Source organism: Notamacropus eugenii, chromosome 3 (assembly GCF_028372415.1).
Source record: "Notamacropus eugenii isolate mMacEug1 chromosome 3, mMacEug1.pri_v2, whole genome shotgun sequence".
Classification (NCBI taxonomy): Eukaryota; Metazoa; Chordata; class Mammalia; order Diprotodontia; family Macropodidae; genus Notamacropus; species Notamacropus eugenii.
The window spans coordinates 229,568,932-229,588,486 of NC_092874.1; the positions used below are offsets into that span (position 1 = coordinate 229,568,932).

General features: G+C 38.3%; 1 protein-coding gene and 1 pseudogene across 1 annotated transcript; both read left to right on the forward strand.

Moving 5' to 3' along the window:
* Positions 1-1,654: 1,654 nt before the first annotated feature.
* On the forward strand, positions 1,655-4,714 carry LOC140534200 (olfactory receptor 2AP1-like; annotated as a pseudogene).
* Positions 4,715-17,687: 12,973 nt separating this feature from the next.
* On the forward strand, positions 17,688-18,347 carry LOC140531988 (olfactory receptor 6C4-like). The gene has a single exon (XM_072650582.1). It carries the CDS (start codon positions 17,688-17,690, stop codon positions 18,345-18,347), a length of 660 nt encoding a protein of 219 aa, XP_072506683.1.
* Positions 18,348-19,555: the final 1,208 nt, after the last annotated feature.

The following is a 19,555-nucleotide window of genomic DNA, read 5'->3' on the forward strand; positions in this document are numbered from 1 at the left end:
GTGTTTTGTTTTTTTTTTCAGGAGAGAAGATGACAGCACATTCTAAAGGCTTCAGGATTATCTCTTTCTTCACCACTGCATAAACTCTCAGCGCTGACCCACCCTTCAAGATACTGAAGATTAGTAAATTCTATGAATCTGTCTGGATTGTCAGGAGTATAAGTATATTTCCAGATCCCCGCTACCACTACTTCATAAAAGCTATTTTTGTGGCTATAGAGGAGACATTCTAGTAGATATGAACTCCTGGAATATCATTATGTATACTAAACATCATATCAAGTATATCATTTCTATGAGAGTGAATTGGGGTCTGAGAGCTTAGGCACATGAGAAACCTTAAGAAGCAGGGGCTGAGAAAAACTGGGGCTAGAGAATAACTGAGTGAAAGCAGAAAAATTCCATAGCTTTCCCTTAGAGAAAACACTTCAAGAGGGAAATTCCCTGTCAGGGAATGGAAAATATACTGCTCCTACCTGAGAAGACATAGATACTGCACTGGATGTGGGCTCAGAAGACTTGTATTCATTAGGTAGATAGATAGTTGGGGGCAGCTAGGTGGTGCAGTGGATAGAGCATCAGTGCAGGAGTTAGGAGGACCTGAGTTCAAATCTCACTTCAGACACTTGACACTCACTAGCTGTGTGACCTTGGGCAAGCTACTTAACCTCAAATTTGGCTCAGCGTGAGACATCTCCAGTCATCCTGATGAATATCTGGTCACTGGGTTCAGATGGGTCTGGAGGAGAAGTGAGGCTGGTGACCTTCACAGCCTTCCCTCACTCAAAACAAAGTCAAGTGCAAGTCAGGTCATTATGTCTCTGATGGCATGGTCTTCTTTGGCAATGAAGGAGGAACACACAGATAGATGATAGATATCTCCTATATATGTTTATACATGTATATGCATATGTGTACATACATGCACATATTTATGTACATATACAAATATATGGAAGGAAACGTTCCTTGAAGATCTCCTTTTTCCCTAGAACAATTTGGTTCCTGATTTAGATGGCACATATTTGAGCATTGTTGAGGATACTAGTAGCCCAGGAGGAAGCAGGCTCCTAAATGCTTATCTTTCTTCCTTCTGTCACTAGATTCTAGAAGCTCAACTGATGCTCTCCTGACACTATTTCCCTATTTTTCTGAAGCTTTCACTCTTAGGGTGATGTAATCCTAACAATTCCATAGAAAAGATACAAGTGACTTTTAAAAACTATATATCTCCAAAGCAAATCCAATATCCAAAGGATATTGAGAGAGTTAAATAAGAATAAAAGTTATGAAAGTAGATTTGTTCTATTTTAATAGTTTTAAAAAAGACAAAAAAGGATAGATAAAAGCAAAATGTTAGGTTGTAGAGGAGAAACAAGCAGCAGAAGTTGTTATTTCTCATTAATGGGGAGCATGAAAAGAAGAATATGCAACATGGAGGAAAGGATGGAGAAAAGGACATTAGATTCACCTCATTCATCTGAAGTGAACAAAGCAGGTAAGAAAATTGAAATCATTCTATTTTGCATCTGAGTGTATTTTGTACCTCTGCTGGCATTTTTGTATACTGTATAATTCATATTTCTTTGTCTCTGAGTGAAGTTCAGAAATTCAGCTTTCCTTTATGAGTTAATTAAGCTTAAAAGTTCAGCTTTCCTAATGATCACTGTTCTATTCTTGTGTCAAGAAAATCTCTTATCCTTGAAGGATGCAGATGGAAATCAGAGAGTCTGATCTGTTATCTCTGCACACTGGCTGTCCTTCAAGAAAGTTTAATCTATCATCACTATAATGGAAACTAGCCATGAAGGAGGATACCACCAATGAGCTTTTCATAGTGACAGGATGAAAGGACAGGTTAGCAGGTTAGTTGCTAGACCCGCATTTCAAACACCCAGACATCATCTTGTTTTGCCATCTAGGAGGCTTTGTAACAACTCATATTTATATTTCTCTCAAAGATACTGCCTTTAACTTTTGGATTCTCCTCCTTTTGTCTGTAAAAATGATCTATCTGCCTTCCTTTGGGGTCTTTTTGATTGCTGAGAAGTTAAAAACCACTTTTTTGGTAATTGTTAGCTTTGCTAATATATTGAATGTGCTCAGAATTTTGTGCTTCCCTTTAATTTTGATTGAAACAGGGGGTTGAACACAAGCACATAACCATACACACCAAGAATTGCGTGTAAAAATATTCCAATCTCAACAAGGAAACAAGACAGGCATTGAGAGGGAGAATAATCCTGAAGAGAGAAGAGCTGCAAACTTGCTGAATGTAAAGCAGGCAGTACAGGAGTACAGAAAAATAACAAAATCAAAGAATGAGAATCCAGAGGGCACCTAAGTCTACCTCATACACAATTGGAGATTGGCTGAACAAATTGTGGTATATGAATGGAATAGAATATCATTTCTCTATGAGGGGTGAAATACTGAAGCCCTGATAAGGACTTTTGGGACAAGTCATACACAGAGCCAACATGGGAGATAAAAGAAACCTTCATAACGTGATTCCCTTGGATCTCACAGCCTGACCCCTACCCCTCTCATCTTTATACCTGATTGCTCTTTTCACTTTCAGATCCAGTCAAGGTCACAATGAAAAACCTCACCACACTGACTCACTTCATCCTGCTGGGTCTGACAGATGCTCCTGAATTCCAGATTGCACTTTTCCTCTTTCTCTTTCTTACCTGCACATTCAGTGTCATTGGAAATCTGACCATCATCACACTAGCCCTGCTGGACTCTCACCTCCAAACCCCCATGTATTTCTTCCTTTGCAATTTTTCCATCTTAGAAATTTTCTTCACATTTGTTTTCATTCCCAGACTCTTGTACAGTATTTCAATAGGGAACAAAACCATTAGCTTTGTTGCCTGCTTCACTCAATACTCTTTTGCTATATTTCTGGGGGCCACTGAGTTTTACCTCCTGACTGCCATGTCCTATGATCACTATGTTGCCATCTGCAAGCCCTTACATTACACAATCATCATGAGCAGCAAAATCTGTATCCTGCTTGTTCTTTGCTGGCTGGGTTTCTGACTTCCCTCTCAGTGGTATTAATGGCAAATTGCCTAAACTTCTGCTCATCCAATGTCATAAATCATTATTGCTGTGATAGAACTCCCCTTCTGAACCTCTCCTGCTCAGATACCAGCCTAACAGAACTAATTGATTCATCCTTAGCTGTGCTGACACTTGTGATAACCCTAGTGCTTGTGATGCTCTCTTACACTAACATCATTAGGACAATTCTCAAATTTCCTTCTGTTCAACAGGGAAAAAGCCTTTTCCACCTGTTCCTCCCACATGATTGTCCTCTCTCTCTCTCTTGGAAGTTGCATCTTCATGGAGATCAAGCCCTCAGCAAAGGATGATGCCACCTTCAACAAGGGGGTAGCTGTTCTCAACAGCTCCATAAGCCCTCTGTTGAATCCCATTGTCTATACGCTGAGAAACAATCAGGTGATATAAGCCTTCAAGGACTTGGTCCAAAAGATTAAGAGTCATTGATGAGATGAGGAATTTAAGCCTGCATGGATACCTAGGGGGAGGGGAGAAATCATGCATGAAATAAATGAAGTACTAAAAAGTACTGCCTTAGATTGACTGCAAGGATTTTGATGGGCAAACTGGAGTGTCCATCTAGAAGAACATTTTCAGGTTGGGGAGGGGTCTAGAAATCTGGTCATCTGAAGATAGCTTTAAATTATTGGGAATGTATAACTCGTAGAAAAAAGACAACAAAATATGTGATCATTGCCTTCAACTATGTAACGGATTATCATATGGAAGAGTAATTATCCTTACTCTTCTTGACCCCAGACATTACCTCTTGGACCAGAAAAGAAACAGATTTCAATAGATATTAGTTCCAAAAATAGGAAGAACGTTCTAAGAACTAAAGCAGTACAAAACCAGAATGAGCTGCTTCATGAGGGAAGATTTGTCCATTTCCCAGGAAAGAATTTGTGCTTCAAGGAGAGGTTGAATTATTAGATAGTAATTGCATCATTTCAGGTCCTCACAAATCATCAGTGCCCTCAGTAGCCTCTGTCCCTTTGGGGGACAAGACGGTGAAATAAAAATTCCTCCTCTACCCTCCATTTGAGTAAGGTTCAGATGCCCATCAACAACACCCCCATTTATGGCTCCCTTTTGTCTGTTGTCTTACCCAATTAGATTACAAAGTCCTTGAGAGCAGGGGGTATTTTTATTTTATTTACATCCCCAGCAATCATTAGTGCTTGACACATGGTATGCTCTTAATAAATATATGCTTTATTGTGTTGTCTTGAATATATTACTGTAGACTGATGACCCCTGGCTTCATATTCAACTCTGAAAGTCTATGATTTCAGTTTTGTCTTTTTTTAACTCTTTTTTGATACTCTCATTCCAGTGATACCGGAAACTGACTAGTGCCTTCCCTTCTTGCTTCATACATGCTCAATTCTTCTCACTCCTAAGAAAGAAAGAAAACCTTCCCTTCTGTTAATTTCTTACCTCTGCTAAATAACTAGGAGAAAAAATACTGATACCTATGAAGGTTGCTTGCAAGATTAGTGAAGTGATTAACTGCTATTATGACATTATTATGTATTTTTCTTAATCAATGTATGGCCTCAGGGCTCCTTATATATGATTAATGGTACCTATTTCTGTTTGGGTTTGTCACCTCTATTATAGAGGTAGAGCTGAGGAGAGAAATAACAGTAGCATATACATATGAAAATATATATGTATATGCATACATGGATGTATAGAAGTTTACATACACAGCTATATATATATATATATATGTATATATGTGTTTACATACATATACCACTACATTTGTGTATATATAAAATAGTTGTGCATACAGTTGTGTATAAACACATTCTTTCTACATGCAATATACACAAATGTATGTGCTCACATATGTGTGTGTTTGTGTGTGTGTGTGTAAAATTTGGGAATCATCTGCAAAAACCTTTCAATTACATATTTTGGATGTGAAGAGTCCACTAAGGGAAACTATAGAATAGAATGAAGAAAGTGGAATGAAAGAAAGGTCAGAACCATGGGTCAAGTAATGAGGTGGTGGGACAGAAAATAGGTAAAGATAACAGCAAAGGCTCTTGACAAGTAATAGGCAAGACAGAAAGAGAAAAAAACCAGAAGAGTATGATGTTAGGCAAACACAGGGAAGAAAGTGTCTAGAGGGAGGATTACTCAACATGCTGGAGAGAACTCAAAAGGAATGAAGAATGAGAATGTTCATTTAATTTAATCATTAAAAGATAGTAATTGACTTTGGAGAGACTCATTTCAGTTGAAAGGCATGGTGAGAAACCAAAATCCCGTGGTCAAGAAGAAAGAGGAAAAAGGGAAAGTGAAGGGAATGTTGTAAACAGAATGTTTGTGAGAGTTAGACTGCAGAAAAGAGAAGACATTAGGATGATGGTATTACAGGAAAGGGTATTGTATTGTATCCATAGGACAGGTGTCTATTTTGAAAGAGACTATATTTATTTCTGATGGATAAAAACTCAGATGATCCAGGAAGCCAGCTGAATACTACAGATGGGATAGGGTTGAGAGACTTGGAGGAATAGGGCAAGTGATGGGATCCAGAGATTTTATACTCTTCTCTAGATATCAACTAACAATAAAAATTACTCCCACAAGTCTCCTTTTGGTTCCCTGATAGGTCACTTCCCTAAGTAGTATAACCATTATCAAAGGGCTCACTCAGGTAGCTTGTTTTTAATGTGAGGAAAGAGTTGTCTGAGTCACTGAGAGACTCATACAGCAAGTATGTGTAAGGGGGTAGATTGGAACCCAGATCTTCATGACTCTGAGGCCAAATCTCTAGCCATTGATCCCTGAAGCCTCTCTATGGGTATAAATTGTAGAGAAGATATTGATAAGCATTACAAGAGAAAATTCCTCAATGGTACTTCCCTTCAAAAGTGAAAGTAAGAGTCTAATAAAAATTTATAAGGAAAAGTGAACTAACTATTGGTCATACAAAAATATATGTATAGGAATGGGCCATTTTAGGAGGTATTGGGTTCCACCTCATTAAAAGTTTTCAAGTGGAGAACAGATGACCATTATCTTGGAGAGTTTGCTCTTTGGATGCTCAGTTAAGCCCAAGTTGGAATAGATATCCTCTGAGATTGTTCTGAACTCTGACATTCTCTGGCAATTCTTAATGCAAGAGTTAAACCAAGACACAGCTTTTTTGTTTATCATCTGTTGGCTTTAGTGTTCTTTTTGCAAAGTTTAACTTTTTACTTATTTTAACTGTAAAAAAAATTTTGAACTTCATAATCCAGGTATTCAGTTACTCTGCAGTCATAGCATCCATTTCCACTGTTCATCCTTCTTTCCTTCCTCCTTCCTATTATAGACAGATTATGATTTATTGAAGACCACACAGCTAGTAGTCCTTCTGGGGAAAGAAAGTGACCCAAGAAACCTGGTATAATTAGAATGCAAGGAACTGGATTCAAATTCTATCTCTAATACTGATAACCTGTATGACCTAGAGCAAGCCACTTAACCATGCTGGGCCTCAGTTTTATCATCTGTAAAATGAAGGGTCACCTTCTAGCTTTAGATCTGAGATTATACTATGATGGTGTAAAAACTCCTTGATTATCAGAGCATACAAGGAATATTCAAGCATGAAAAGAAGACCTTTTTGTCTCCTTATTTTCTGAGAAAGATACTAGTGACTTCAAAGCTTCCAAGTTATCCTCTGAAATGAATAGGTTGGAAATACTCTGTTACATAGTGATGAAAACATAGGAAATTCTAGAATTTACAGACATGATGCATCCACCTAAGAAATGTAAAAAATCTCATGGTTGTAACTATACAATTCTAAGTTAAAATAAGTGACTTATCATTGCAAATAAAACATGGTGCTGAAAGACTATGGAGTGAATTATTATTGAGATTCACATCTATAAGAAGGTTTCTGTAGGAACCCAAAGGGAGCTAAAAAACATGAGGTGGGGTATAATAGGGAAGATTGGGGAGGGGATGGTATCATAGTCTGAAAAGTCAGAAGCAAAGACAGAAATGTTGGTAATTCTAGGTTCTCCCTAAAATGGAAATCCAAGAATAATTCATCAATATAAAAAGGTCAGAATGAAGGAGGAAAGATGTTCCAGGGTGAGAAGGCCTCAAATTCTGAGAGAAGTTCCATGGCACCAGAAGAGTGGTGGCAAAATCCTGAAAATCGGAAGCAGAGCTATGGGGAGAAATAAAGATAAGCCTAATTAGAAAACTATTCATTTATCATGGTTTAACTGTGCCAGTGTGAAAAAAAAGTGGTGATGCTAACTAAATTAATTTATTTATTCATATCAACTGAACTAGTAAAGGGACTACTTTACCAATACAGAAAAAAATAGCAAAATTCATTTGGAAGAACAAAAATTCAAGAATGTAAAAGGAAATCATAAAAAACAAGGGGGGAAATGGAGAGAAGGAGGCTTAGTAGTGTCAGATATCCAACTATACTATAAAGTACTGAACATTAAAACATATGGTACTGATTAAAAACTGAAAAGGCAATTGGTTGTTGTCCTTCATCCCCAAAAGAGTCCGTTGGTGATTGGGAAAGCATGAGAACATCATCCATTATCCAGAAACCATGCAGGAATGACGTCATGAAACTGACATACAATACTGATGAACTCCAAGTACCAAAATTTTCCTATAATTTTCCACAAGCCTTCATGATTTGCAGTATCTTGGTCAGAATAACCAATGTTGGGTAAAGATATCTGTTCTGCTCCTGGCATTTCTCCTGGGGTTGTTGCCTAGCAAACACCATATCAACCATTCCTTGACTCTTTCTAAAGCCACAGGTGCTCTCAGGAAGATGACCATCATCCAGGTGAAGGATTAGCCTAGGGATGGGGAAACTGCAGTCTCAAGGCCAAATGTGGCCCTCTAGGTCCTCAAGTTTGGTCCTTTGACTGAATCCAAACTTCACAGAGCAAATCCCCATAATAAAATGATTTTTTCCATAAAACGTGGGCTCAATCAAAAGGCCATACCCATGAACCTACAAGGCCACGTGGGGCCTTCTTGCTGACAGGTTTCCCACTGCTAGATCAGCCTATTTAAGGAGGATGCTGGTGCAAATCATGTTAGCAATGACTAAGAGATTATTCATTGTGGTTGTCACAGGACAATCTATTTCCTTTACCTTAATATAGATGGAAAAAGAAAGCATCCTTGAACTCTTGAAGGATAATTTCTACTAGCAACATAGCATAGAAAATTTTGGTCAGTTTTCATATGAGCAATGGACCCCTGCCTTGTAAATCTCAGCTAGAATAAAATCAGCACCAGGAACTTTGCCACATGAGAAGCTGAATGGCATTGAAAACCTCTTCTTCAGTTATGTTTGGCTAGAGGGATTGACTTGAACCTGCAGTATATAGTCACTGGCTTCAGCACTGATTGGTGATGGTCTGTTGAGAACACTGTGGAAGTGTTCCACCCATCTCTCCAGGATCATGTCCTTATCACTATTCAATGTGGCTCTATCAGCATTGATTATTTGACGTGCACCATATGCGTTTGACCCATAAATATCCTTCAGAGCATCATAAAAGTGCTTTGGATTGTTACTATCAACATGAAACTGAATTTCATCTGCCTTCTTACTGAGCCAAGAATTCTACATCTCTCTGAGCTTCACTTGCACTATATTTTTGATGGAGTTAAATGCTGCCTTCTTAGAGACAAACAAATTATCCTGCTAGCAGACCCTGTCAGGGTACTTCCAGTACAGAGAACATCTGCACCATTGTATGCCACAGTCTGTTTATGAAGTTGGACAGTATTATTTCTTGCAGTGACTGGATAGGACAATCACTGGAGCTAGGTATGAACACAATCCCTATATATTAAGGTTACAAATCCAGAGGAAATTTTTCAAAACTGCACATGAGATGACAGCAGCTGATCGCTACTATTAATTACCCCTCACAGAGGATTGTTGGTTTAGTGTTATAAAGAATGTATGTGCTAAGGAAGAATCTCAGAAATATCAATCAAATCTCAATCCCAGAAATACTTCCAAGTCTGAGCATAGCCAGGAATGCTCCCTGTTTGTATTCTGGGGCTCATTTCTGTGCTGGGGTTTTGAGGATATAGTTGCTTACCATATGTGCTGGCACTAGTGCCTATAGAATAATCACAATTTTAAATATATTTGCATGAATTGTGATGATGTTAAATTCTGAACATCTGGACAGGTATGATGTCTGAAATAGTAAGTTCCTGAGTGCCAAACAGTTGTACAAGAAACTGGAAATTACTCTGGATCAAGGATGCAGAACTAAGGAAATTGGTTGTGGTTGATTACAGGAAATAAGAGAGGAAGCCTGGATCAGGATCAGGATTAAAGCCAGCAAAGAAATAAATGACAGACCAGAGATCTAGGTCTCTTCATAGTACCACAATAGAAAGGGTTGAGACAAAGTGGGTCACTGAGTATGGGATTAGAAACTTCAGGACGAAAAGGTAGGGTGAAGAGGCAAGATTTAGAGGTGTCAGACAGCTGACTCAGCCTGGCCACTAAAAGTTTTATCCTTTGATGGCAACAGAAACTATTTCCAAACCCCATGCTACACTGATAGGTCAATATTGTCATGTGTTTAGCATTTTCATTTCCCTGCATGATTTAGCCATGCCAGGAAGGTTATCTACTCAGACTGAAGAGTCCAATAATGGAATCGGCTAGCTGAATATATAATGGATTCCTTTTCACTACTGATCTTCAAGGTGAGGGATAGGAGGCTACACATGTGATCTCACTTGCAGAAAGAACCCCCTCTACCAGTACAGATCAGCAGCTTCTTTATAGCTTATGGTCATAGAAAGTTTCCAAAAATGCTGTGAGGTTAAATGATTTACTGAGACTCTTGAACCCAGGTCTTGCTGGCTTTGAAGCCAGTTCTCTATCCATTATGCCATGTTGCCTTCCAGAGTGACTCTTTAAGTAGAGATTAACTAGTCATATGCCAGGAACAGTATGGACAGAATTCATGATTTAGGTGATGAGTAGATGAGATGACAGGTTAAGTCCTCTATTAGTCTGAGTGTGTGATTCTATGTTGATTATAAAACTAGTTGAAGGTGAGGTAGGAATGGAGAAAATGTTACTAATGGAAGATGAGAGGACACCAGATATCCACCTACCTTACTGCCAATCTACCCGACAATTTTGCCTTAGGACCAGTTCTGGTTACATTACTGAAAATCGTTTCAGTGAGCAAAACCTGATGAATATCATGTCTGAAAGTCAACCATTTATGTTGTAAGTCCAATTATCAAGCTATAATCCATATTCTGTGTTCAATGCTGTAATTATTCTACACATAGGTGTAATAGCTGAACTCATTTGTGGCACAGGTACCACCACCTCTTAGCCAAAAATATTTTCCTCACATAAGTCTGAAATTCCTCTGTTAAAAATCCACAAGTTCTGGAAAGACCTGTGTGAACTGATGTAAAGTGAAATGAGCAGAACCACAAAAACATTGCACACAGTATCACCAACACCGTGTAATAATCAACCAGGCATGACTGGGCTCTTCTCAGCAACATAGAGGTTCAAGTACAGAGGACTCATGAAGGAAAAGGCCATCCACATTCAGGTCATGAACTGATGGATTCTGAATGCAGATTGAAGCATTTTTTTACTTGCTTTATTTTTTGTGTGTTTTTTCCATTTGATTCATTTCTTCTTTCACAACTGTGACTAATATGGAAATATGTTTTACATGCACATGTATAACCTATTTCAAATTACCTACCATTTTCAGAAGAGGGGAGGAGAAAGAGGGAAGGAGAAAAATTTGGAATTCAAATTGAATGCCAAAATGAAAGCCAAAAATTGTCTTGACGTAATTGGGGGGAAATAAAATACTATTTTTAAAAACTCACTGGTTCACAAAAATTCAATCAGGAATAAGTTCTTTGGGAAAACATTTGATTTTCCTCTCACTTCCCAATGTTCCCACTTCCTTCCGCTAATTACTTGAGAACTATAGCTGCTCAGACATCTTACTCAAGATATTCATTAGTGAATTCTGAAAATTGATCCCCAGGGTGCTGTTTGTCTATTTCCCAGTTGATTCCCCCTTTCATGCTCTTACCCCACCCCCACTCCTAGTCTGTAATGAATAGAGGAGATAAAAACAGTTGTTATTCCAAGTATTGTAAAGCCCCCTCTTCAGAGGTTTCAGATGCTGAGATGCCCAGGAGAATATGGGAAATATCGAGAGTCCCAACTCAACTTTTCAAGGTCCCTTCACTGTATGAACATTGCTTCAAATTGTGTAACCTCATTTCTCCCTAAATGATGAAGTGCTTTGCAATTTTGTTTAGAGTGTAAAGACTGCAGGAAAAGATTGGCTTTAAGGTAAGTAGGGTAGGATCTACAGAGTGTTAATGGCATCTTCTCATCAGAAATACTGCTTCATTTCTTCAGTGCTAATCAGCATTAGCATTCTTTACATAAGATCCATTGAGACATTCATTCAGTTATTGAATGGGAAGAGTTCATGTTGAGGCCTCAGCTTCTCAACCTCCAGGAATGAACTTCAGTCCAGAAGTCTCATGGGCCACCAGGCAATTGCTCCATTGCTCTTCAGACAAGTCTCTGATCTATCTTTCATCAAGGCATTGCTTTTTCAAAGCTCCAGGTAAAGCAAGGAGAACCCCTTACTTCCAAGCAGATGTTAAGGCAGTAGTGAAGACCCTTTCCAAATGTTGTTGGAGAAGAAAGGAAAAATAGGGTTCCTTTTATTGTTATTGTTTTTGTTCTGAGCTTACCAAACACTAAAAACATTGGGCATTTGCATAAATTAGTAGGAAAGGAAAAGAATATATTGTACATAAAACTATAGGTCTCTGTTACATTCAGCTCACTTCTCTCGTTACGTGTATCATGAATTAACTTGTAGCTTTCAAAGCTCTCCTTTTGTCTATGCTTCTTTCTAACCTTTCTGTCTTCTCATTTGCACCTTTAAAAAGATACCTCAATGACACTCTTTTCTTTCTTTTCTCTCTTTTTTTCTGCCCTGTCCCTATCTTTCCTTGCCTTACAACTCACTCTACCCCCATTGGAAAAAAAAAAATGAATCCTTGGAACAAATATGCATAGTCAAAACAAATTCCTACTTTGGATCCAAAAATGTATATCTTATTCTGTATCTTGACTCCAGGGGAGCTAGGTGGTGCAGTGGATAGAGCACCAGTGCAGGAATGCAGTGCACAGCCCTCTCTCACTCAAAAAGAAGTCAAGTGCAAGTCATGTCATTATTTCTCTGATGGCATGGTCTTCTTCGGGAATGAAGGACAAACACACACATCTTGACTCTATCGTTTCTCTGTCGAGAGAGGTAGGTAACATTCTTCATGCTCAGCCCTCTGCAAATATGGTTTATCATTGCATTCATTAGTGTTCTCATGTCTTTGAAAGATGTTCTTCTATATGATATTGTTAGTATTGTATAATTTTTTGCCCTGCTCACTTCACTCAGTATTAGTTCCCACAGGTCTGCCCAGACTTCTCTGAAACCATTTCATAATTTCATCATCTATTTCATCACTCCTTATTCACAATAACAGTTCATTCCATTCATATGCTATAATTTGCTTATCTATTCCTGAATAAATGGATACCCCCTTGGTTTCCAATTCTGACACCACACAAAAGGTGCTATAAATAATTATGCAAATGTTGATCCTTTACTCTTTCTTTGATCTTTTTGGAGGGTAGACCTAATAACATTATAGCAGGATCCAAAGGCACAAGGTTTGAAGCTTTTTGGTTTGTTCATTTTGGGGTTTAGTTCCAAATAGCTTTCCATAATGGCTAAGCCAATTCACAGTTCCACCAATAATGCATTTGTGTCCCTGTTTTTCTGCATTTCTCCCCAAAATTGTCATTTTTCTTTTCATCAGTTTTGCCAAAATAATGAATGTGACATAGAACCTCAGAGTTACTTTCATTTTCTTAAGTAATAGCATTTTGAGCATTTTTTCAAGTTTGTTGATAGCTTATATTAATTCGTTTGAAAATTACCTGTTCATATCCTTTGACCATTTATCAGCTAGGGAGTGTTTGTTGTTCTTATAAATTTGAATTAGCTCCTTATATATCCTGCATATGAGGCTCTTTTCAGAGAAACTTGTCACAAAGATTTTTTTTGCTTATTATATGTTTTGCTTCTAATTTTAATCGCATTGGTTCTGTGTAAAACTTCATTAATTTTATATAGTCAAAACTACCCATTTTAACATGTAACCTGCCTGTCCCTTCCTTATGATGTTTTACCCATCCATAAATCTAAAAAATACTCTTTTTTTGCTTCTCTAATTTACCGGATTTCTCCCTGATCACTTCTCAATTTTCCCAGGAGTTTTTGTCAAGTAGTGAGTTTTTACTCAGGTAACTGGTGTCTTTGGTTTTTATCACACATCAGACTACTGCAATTGTTTGCCTCTATTCCAAGTGCCTAATCTGTTCCACTAGTCAGTCTCTCTGTTTTCAACAAGTAACAAATCATTTCAATGATAACTGCTTTACAGTGTAGTTTGACATCTGGTGCTAATAGACGTCCTTCCTTCCCACTTTTTTTCATTACCTCCGTTAAGATTCTTTGTCCTTCTCCAGTAATTTCATTATCATTTTTCCAGCTATGCAAATTATTTTTGTAATTGGATTAGCATAGTTCTGAATAAAATAGTTGGTTTCTGAACTAGAGAGTTATAGTGGGGAAAGGTGATGGACTTGGCATTGGGAGAGACTTGCATTCAGATTTAAGCTCTGGGGGCAGCTAGGTGGCACAGTGGATAGTGCACTCACCCTGGAGTCTGGAAAAACTTAAAAAATTTTAATTTAAAATTTAACTGAAAAACTTCAAATTTAACCACAGACACTTACTGGCTGTGTGATCCTGAGCAGGTCACTTAACCCTGATTGCCTCCAAAAGAAATTTCAACTCTGACATTTACTAGATGTGTTACTCTTGATAACTCACCTTACTTTCCTAAGAAGCAAAATGTGAGCTACTTCATAGAATTGAAGTTTTTCCAACACCAAAACACCCTACAAATGTGAACTATTATTGAGCTATGAGGCTCTTAGACAGGTAGTATTTAAAGTAAAAGGAGTCAAAGTGATATAGTGGATTGGGTGGTGGGCTTGCACCCAGGAAGACCTTCATTGAAATTCTAACTCTGACATTAGCTGAATGACCAAGAGGGGGGAGGGAGGAAGTAATTTAACTTCTTCTAAAAGAAATTACAAGTCTTTTCTGTTTCCTGTGAATGATTTTCATTCCTGTGGATTAGGGTATTTCTTGTATTCACAGGAATGAAAATCATTTACAGAAAACTAATGAAATGGGACAAGGACTAGGTTTAAGATTGAGAGACTACTTCAAGTACAAGTTCAGCCATTTAGTTCTCTGTGTGACTCTGGGCCAGCCAATTAGATGCTCTAAGGCTGAGTTTCATTACCTATAGAACAAGATTAGTGGAAGGCTTAAGGGAACTATTAGAAGAACCAGGTACATCAATTCCAGAAAACTTTTTATAAAATATAAAAATTATATACAGTATTAAAAAATGTACTTTGACATATAAAATGTTCTTCCTACCTCTATTTTCTTTGTCTTGTGGATTAAAATTAAGCACTGTGTGAAATTATATAGTTTGGTCCTTCAGGAAAATCTTAGTTACTGGTCCTTCTATTGAAAAGGACCTTAAAATGTTATTAAAATGTGAGTTACTTATCATTATCACTATTATCAGGACTTAGTAAATTAATATAACCAACAAGCTTAGAGGTTCCAGAGATGAACCTAAGAAGCCAACAAGGGAATAGGAATTATTTAAAGGCAACTAGGCACAGTCAATAGGGTGCTAGGACTAGAGTTCAGAGAATCTGAGGTCAAATCCAGCTTCAGTCACTTACTGTGTGACCCCAGGCAAGTCATTTAATCTCCTGTTTCTGCCTTAATTTCTTCAACTGTAAAATAGGGATAATCACATTGCTACCCAGGGGTGTTGTAAGAATAGAGTGAAATGGTTGACCAGAACTTAACACAAGTGTCTAGCACATAGCAGGCATTTAAGAAATACCTATTCCTTTTCCTCCTTAATAAATTTTCACTGTCACCTTTCATTCACTGTGTAACTTTTGGCAAGACACAATTTCTCTAGGGCTCACTTCCCCCAAACATAAAATGTAGGCAACATTTTTGCATTCTTTTTTAGCAACTTCTTAGCATTTAGTTACTAAAGTCCTCAAATCTCCTACCTTCTTACCAAAGGAAGTATAGCAGATATGTAGAAGAGATGAAGGGCATACAATCCAACAATACTGCCATTGTTTTGTGTCTTCTCAGACAAAGGAGGGAAGGAAGGGGAGGAAGGAATAAGAAGAAAAGGGTAATGAGGGTGGAGGAGAGAGAAAAAAGTGCCCTGTTAATGTCAATTCATCAAAAGTTGAGTGAAGTGATGCAGAGTGAAGTAAACAGAACAATAACAGCATTTTAAAAATAAACAACTTTGAAAGACTTGAGAACTCTGACTTATGAACAACTATGATTCAAGAAGACTGGAGATGGATGATGCTACCCACCTCCTCACAGACAGATGATTCATTCAAGATGCAGAATTATGTACATATGTATGTATATTGAATGTGAATAGTGTGAGAATTTGTTTTGCTTCACTACATGTATATGTGTGTATATATGTGTATGTATGTATATATATATGTGTGTGTATATATAGATACATATATATATAGATAGATACATATATACATATATATATATGACACAATAGGTTTTAAATATCCAGAAGAAAGGATGAGAAAAAGAAAATACATATTTGCCACTTGAAAAAGTAAATGGAATTACTGCTAAGAGATCATAGATTTAGAGATGGGAAGGTCATCAAACCTAACCCCTTCATTTTACAAAGAGGCTAAGTGATTCTCCCAGATCACACAGATCATAAATGTCTGAGGCAGGATTCAAACCCAGCTCTTCCTGAGTCTAATACTTGCACTATACTGGCTACATCACACTGCCTATATAAGACAGAGTCCTTGAGTTTCTCCTCTGCTTGCTTTATGAGCCACCCATGAAGTTCTTGATAATCAAACAGAGATTCAATAATAAATTGATAATTAATTCATAAAATTATGAAATTGAGCAGGCATGCCTGATTTAGGGGGTACTCCCTAGGAAAGAACACAATTGGCAGCAGGAAATGGGATAGCAATCACACTTTAATTGAACACAGAGCATATGTGGGCAAAAAGCCCATAAAAGCATTGACAAGTGGTAAAAAAAATAAATTAGTACAGAGGCAAACCCAGTGGGATGAGGACAGGGAATAAGATGGTGAAGGCAGGAAGCATAGGGAATAGGATGGGGAGAGACAGATAGACAGACAGAAAACATCACTTATGTAACCATGGAGTAGAGTTGGGAGCCCTCAGCAGTAATGGAGTCAATGAAGATGGAAGAGCACTTGGGAGGCAGCAGTTTGAGGTCTCATTTTTATAGGGTTTTGGAGGGGAAACAGACCAACTCCTATTTGTACCATGCTGGGTTTAGTTCATTAATACAAACAAATCATCTTAAAGTTATCAGGAAAACTTCAAAGTTACATCTCTAAGTTATTAGCACCCCTTTGATGTTCTGATCATCTAGAGTTATAAAGGTCTGTAATTTGTCTGGAATTTACATATCACAGGACCAGAACCCTGATAACAGTACCTGGATGGCTTTTACTGATTCTTCACATATTAACACATTGTGAATTTTGGTTAACATATGAAGTAATTTGTAAATTCTGATCCTTTGATCTTTGGGATGATTTGTACATGACTCCTAGATTCCTCTTTGCAACCTCATTTTCTGTTATGGCGCTTTTATACTGGCTACTCATAAACTTACTCTACTGACTAGAAGGCTGGGGAGATCAGTGGGAACAGAAATGGATACAATTTTAACACAAAAGCCTTGTTAGGAATGCATTCTCTTCCCCACACCACCTCCACTTCTTTCTATTTCTATAGCTGCTTGAAGTTTGTATATACATCATTCGGGTGAGGGCCATGGTGTCCTCTATCCATCCAACCTGGAAAATCCTTAAAAACTCTTTGACCTTCCCTTCATATCAGAGAAAAAGTTTGAATTATTATAGTATTAAAAGATAAAATGTGTTGATATTATACAATAATATCCATATAGTTAATGCATTTCTGAGTTTCTAAGTTTTTTATGTCTTCTGCCAGCCCTGCAAAACTCCCCAAAATTTCCCATTTAATTTCTTATGCCAACCCATGATATATATATGTATGTATGTATATGAATATATATCTATATCCATATATATATTCCCCCTGATTGGGAAAGTTGCAATGTGGAAGGAGTAACTGTATTTTACAGAGAAATCAAAGAGGAATATTGATGTTGGAATTTCCTTGTCCTATGTTTAATGAAGCTTTTGGTTTTGGTTTTTGAAGGTCTTGGTGTTGATAGTCCAAATACATAAATATTCCCAACGGAGGGGAGTCTTGTCTCATTTGCTCCATGTTTGTACATGATAGGAAATGAACAAAGCCCACAATGGGCAATGAAACCAGAATTACTGAATTTGTCCTCCAAGGATTGACAGACACCGAGGACTTGCAGATGATAGTTTTCCTGCTCCTGCTGCTAGCCTACCTGGTAATTATTTCTGGCAACTTGGCTATTATCACTCTGACACTATTAGACACCCACCTACAGACCCCAAAGTATTTCTTCCTCCAGAATCTGTCCTGCTTAGAGATCTGGTTCCAGACAGTCATCATCCCCAAGATGTTGGTCAACATCACCACAGGGACCAAGACTATGAGCTTTGCAGGCTGTATCACCCAAGACTTCTTCCTTATCTTTCTTGGACCCACTGAATTCTTCCTCCTTACTGCCATGTCATATGACCGCTATGTGGCCATCTGCAGGCCCCTTCACTACCCAACCCTCATGAGCAGCAAAATCTGCACACACCTCATCCTCACCTGTTGGCTTGCTGGCTTCTCCTTCATCATTGTTCCTCTGGTCCTGACCATCCAGATTCCCTTCTGTGAATCCCACATCAACTACGTCTTCTGTGACTACACACCTCTCATGGAAGTGGTTTGTAGTGAGCCAAAGGCACTGGAGATGGTGGACTTCACTTTGGCCTTGGTAGCCCTCCTCAGCACCTTGGTGCTGATCACCATATCCTATGTCCAGATTATCTAGACAATCATTAAAATCCCATCATCCCTGGAGAGGAGGAAGGCTTTCTCCACATGCTATTGTTGTGTCCATGTACTATGGCAGCTGTTTCTTCATGTATGTCTAACCCTCCCCAGGAAAAGGGATTGACCTCAACGAGGGAGTGTCACAAATCAATACAGTTATTGCCCCCTTCATGAATCCCTTCATCTACACCCTCAGGAACCAGCAAGTCAAGCAGGTGGTGAAGGACCTGGTTAAGAAGTTTACTCGACTCCAAAACAAGTAAGAAATGCCAGGATTAGCAGTTTTCTCTCCTTTTGGGCTATGAATGTCCCCTAGAACAGAGTGCAGTGGCCTCCACAGAATAAATCCACAGCTCCTGGGCCCAAGAAGCAGGGCCTAAAGAGCTCAGGCCACAGACGTTCCATCCTCTCCACACCTGGGAAGTACAGATTATCTCTAAAACACAAGAAAAATGCCCAGTTAGTCTGTGAAAGAAACACCTTTGTTAACTGATTGTCACCAAAAGAGGCTCTTTCTATCTCCCAGAACACAGAAAACATAGAAAGTATGGAAAAGCTACATCCCACAACTTTCCCACCTAGCCTAAGGATCGTAGACAGACACAGAAGAAACCATGGAAATCGTCTATCATTACACATTTATTAAGTACCAACTATATACCAGGTACTGTGCTAGTCAATGGGAAAACAAATACAAAAATGAAACCATCCCTGATCTCAAGAAGCTTATACTCCATCACAGGATACAGTGTGTGTGTGTGTGTGTGTGTGTGTGTGTGTGTGTATCTGTCTGTCTATCTCTCTGTCTGTCTGTGTCTTTGTCTGTTACTGTGTCTGCATGAGACTAGGAGTGGGGCAGGGAGGGAAACAGATCAAGGAAGTCCTTGTAATGATGGTGCTTAAGCTGAGCTTTGAAGGAAACTGGGGGTTCAAAAACTGAGGGCAAAGGTGAGATTGTTGTGGGGGACAGACCATACAAAGGCACAAAGACAAAAGAGTGTTATGTGTGAGGAATACAAAGATGAACAGTTTGGCTGAACAAAGTGATGAAAGAGGAATAGCATGTGACAAAATTAGAAAGGCAAGTTGAAGCCAGTTGGTGATGTCCAACACCATGATTTTACAAAACAGGCAACCAAGTCCAAAAGTAGTAAAGGGACTTGCCTTTTTTTTGAGAACTTGAACAAAAAGTACCATGAGTGATTT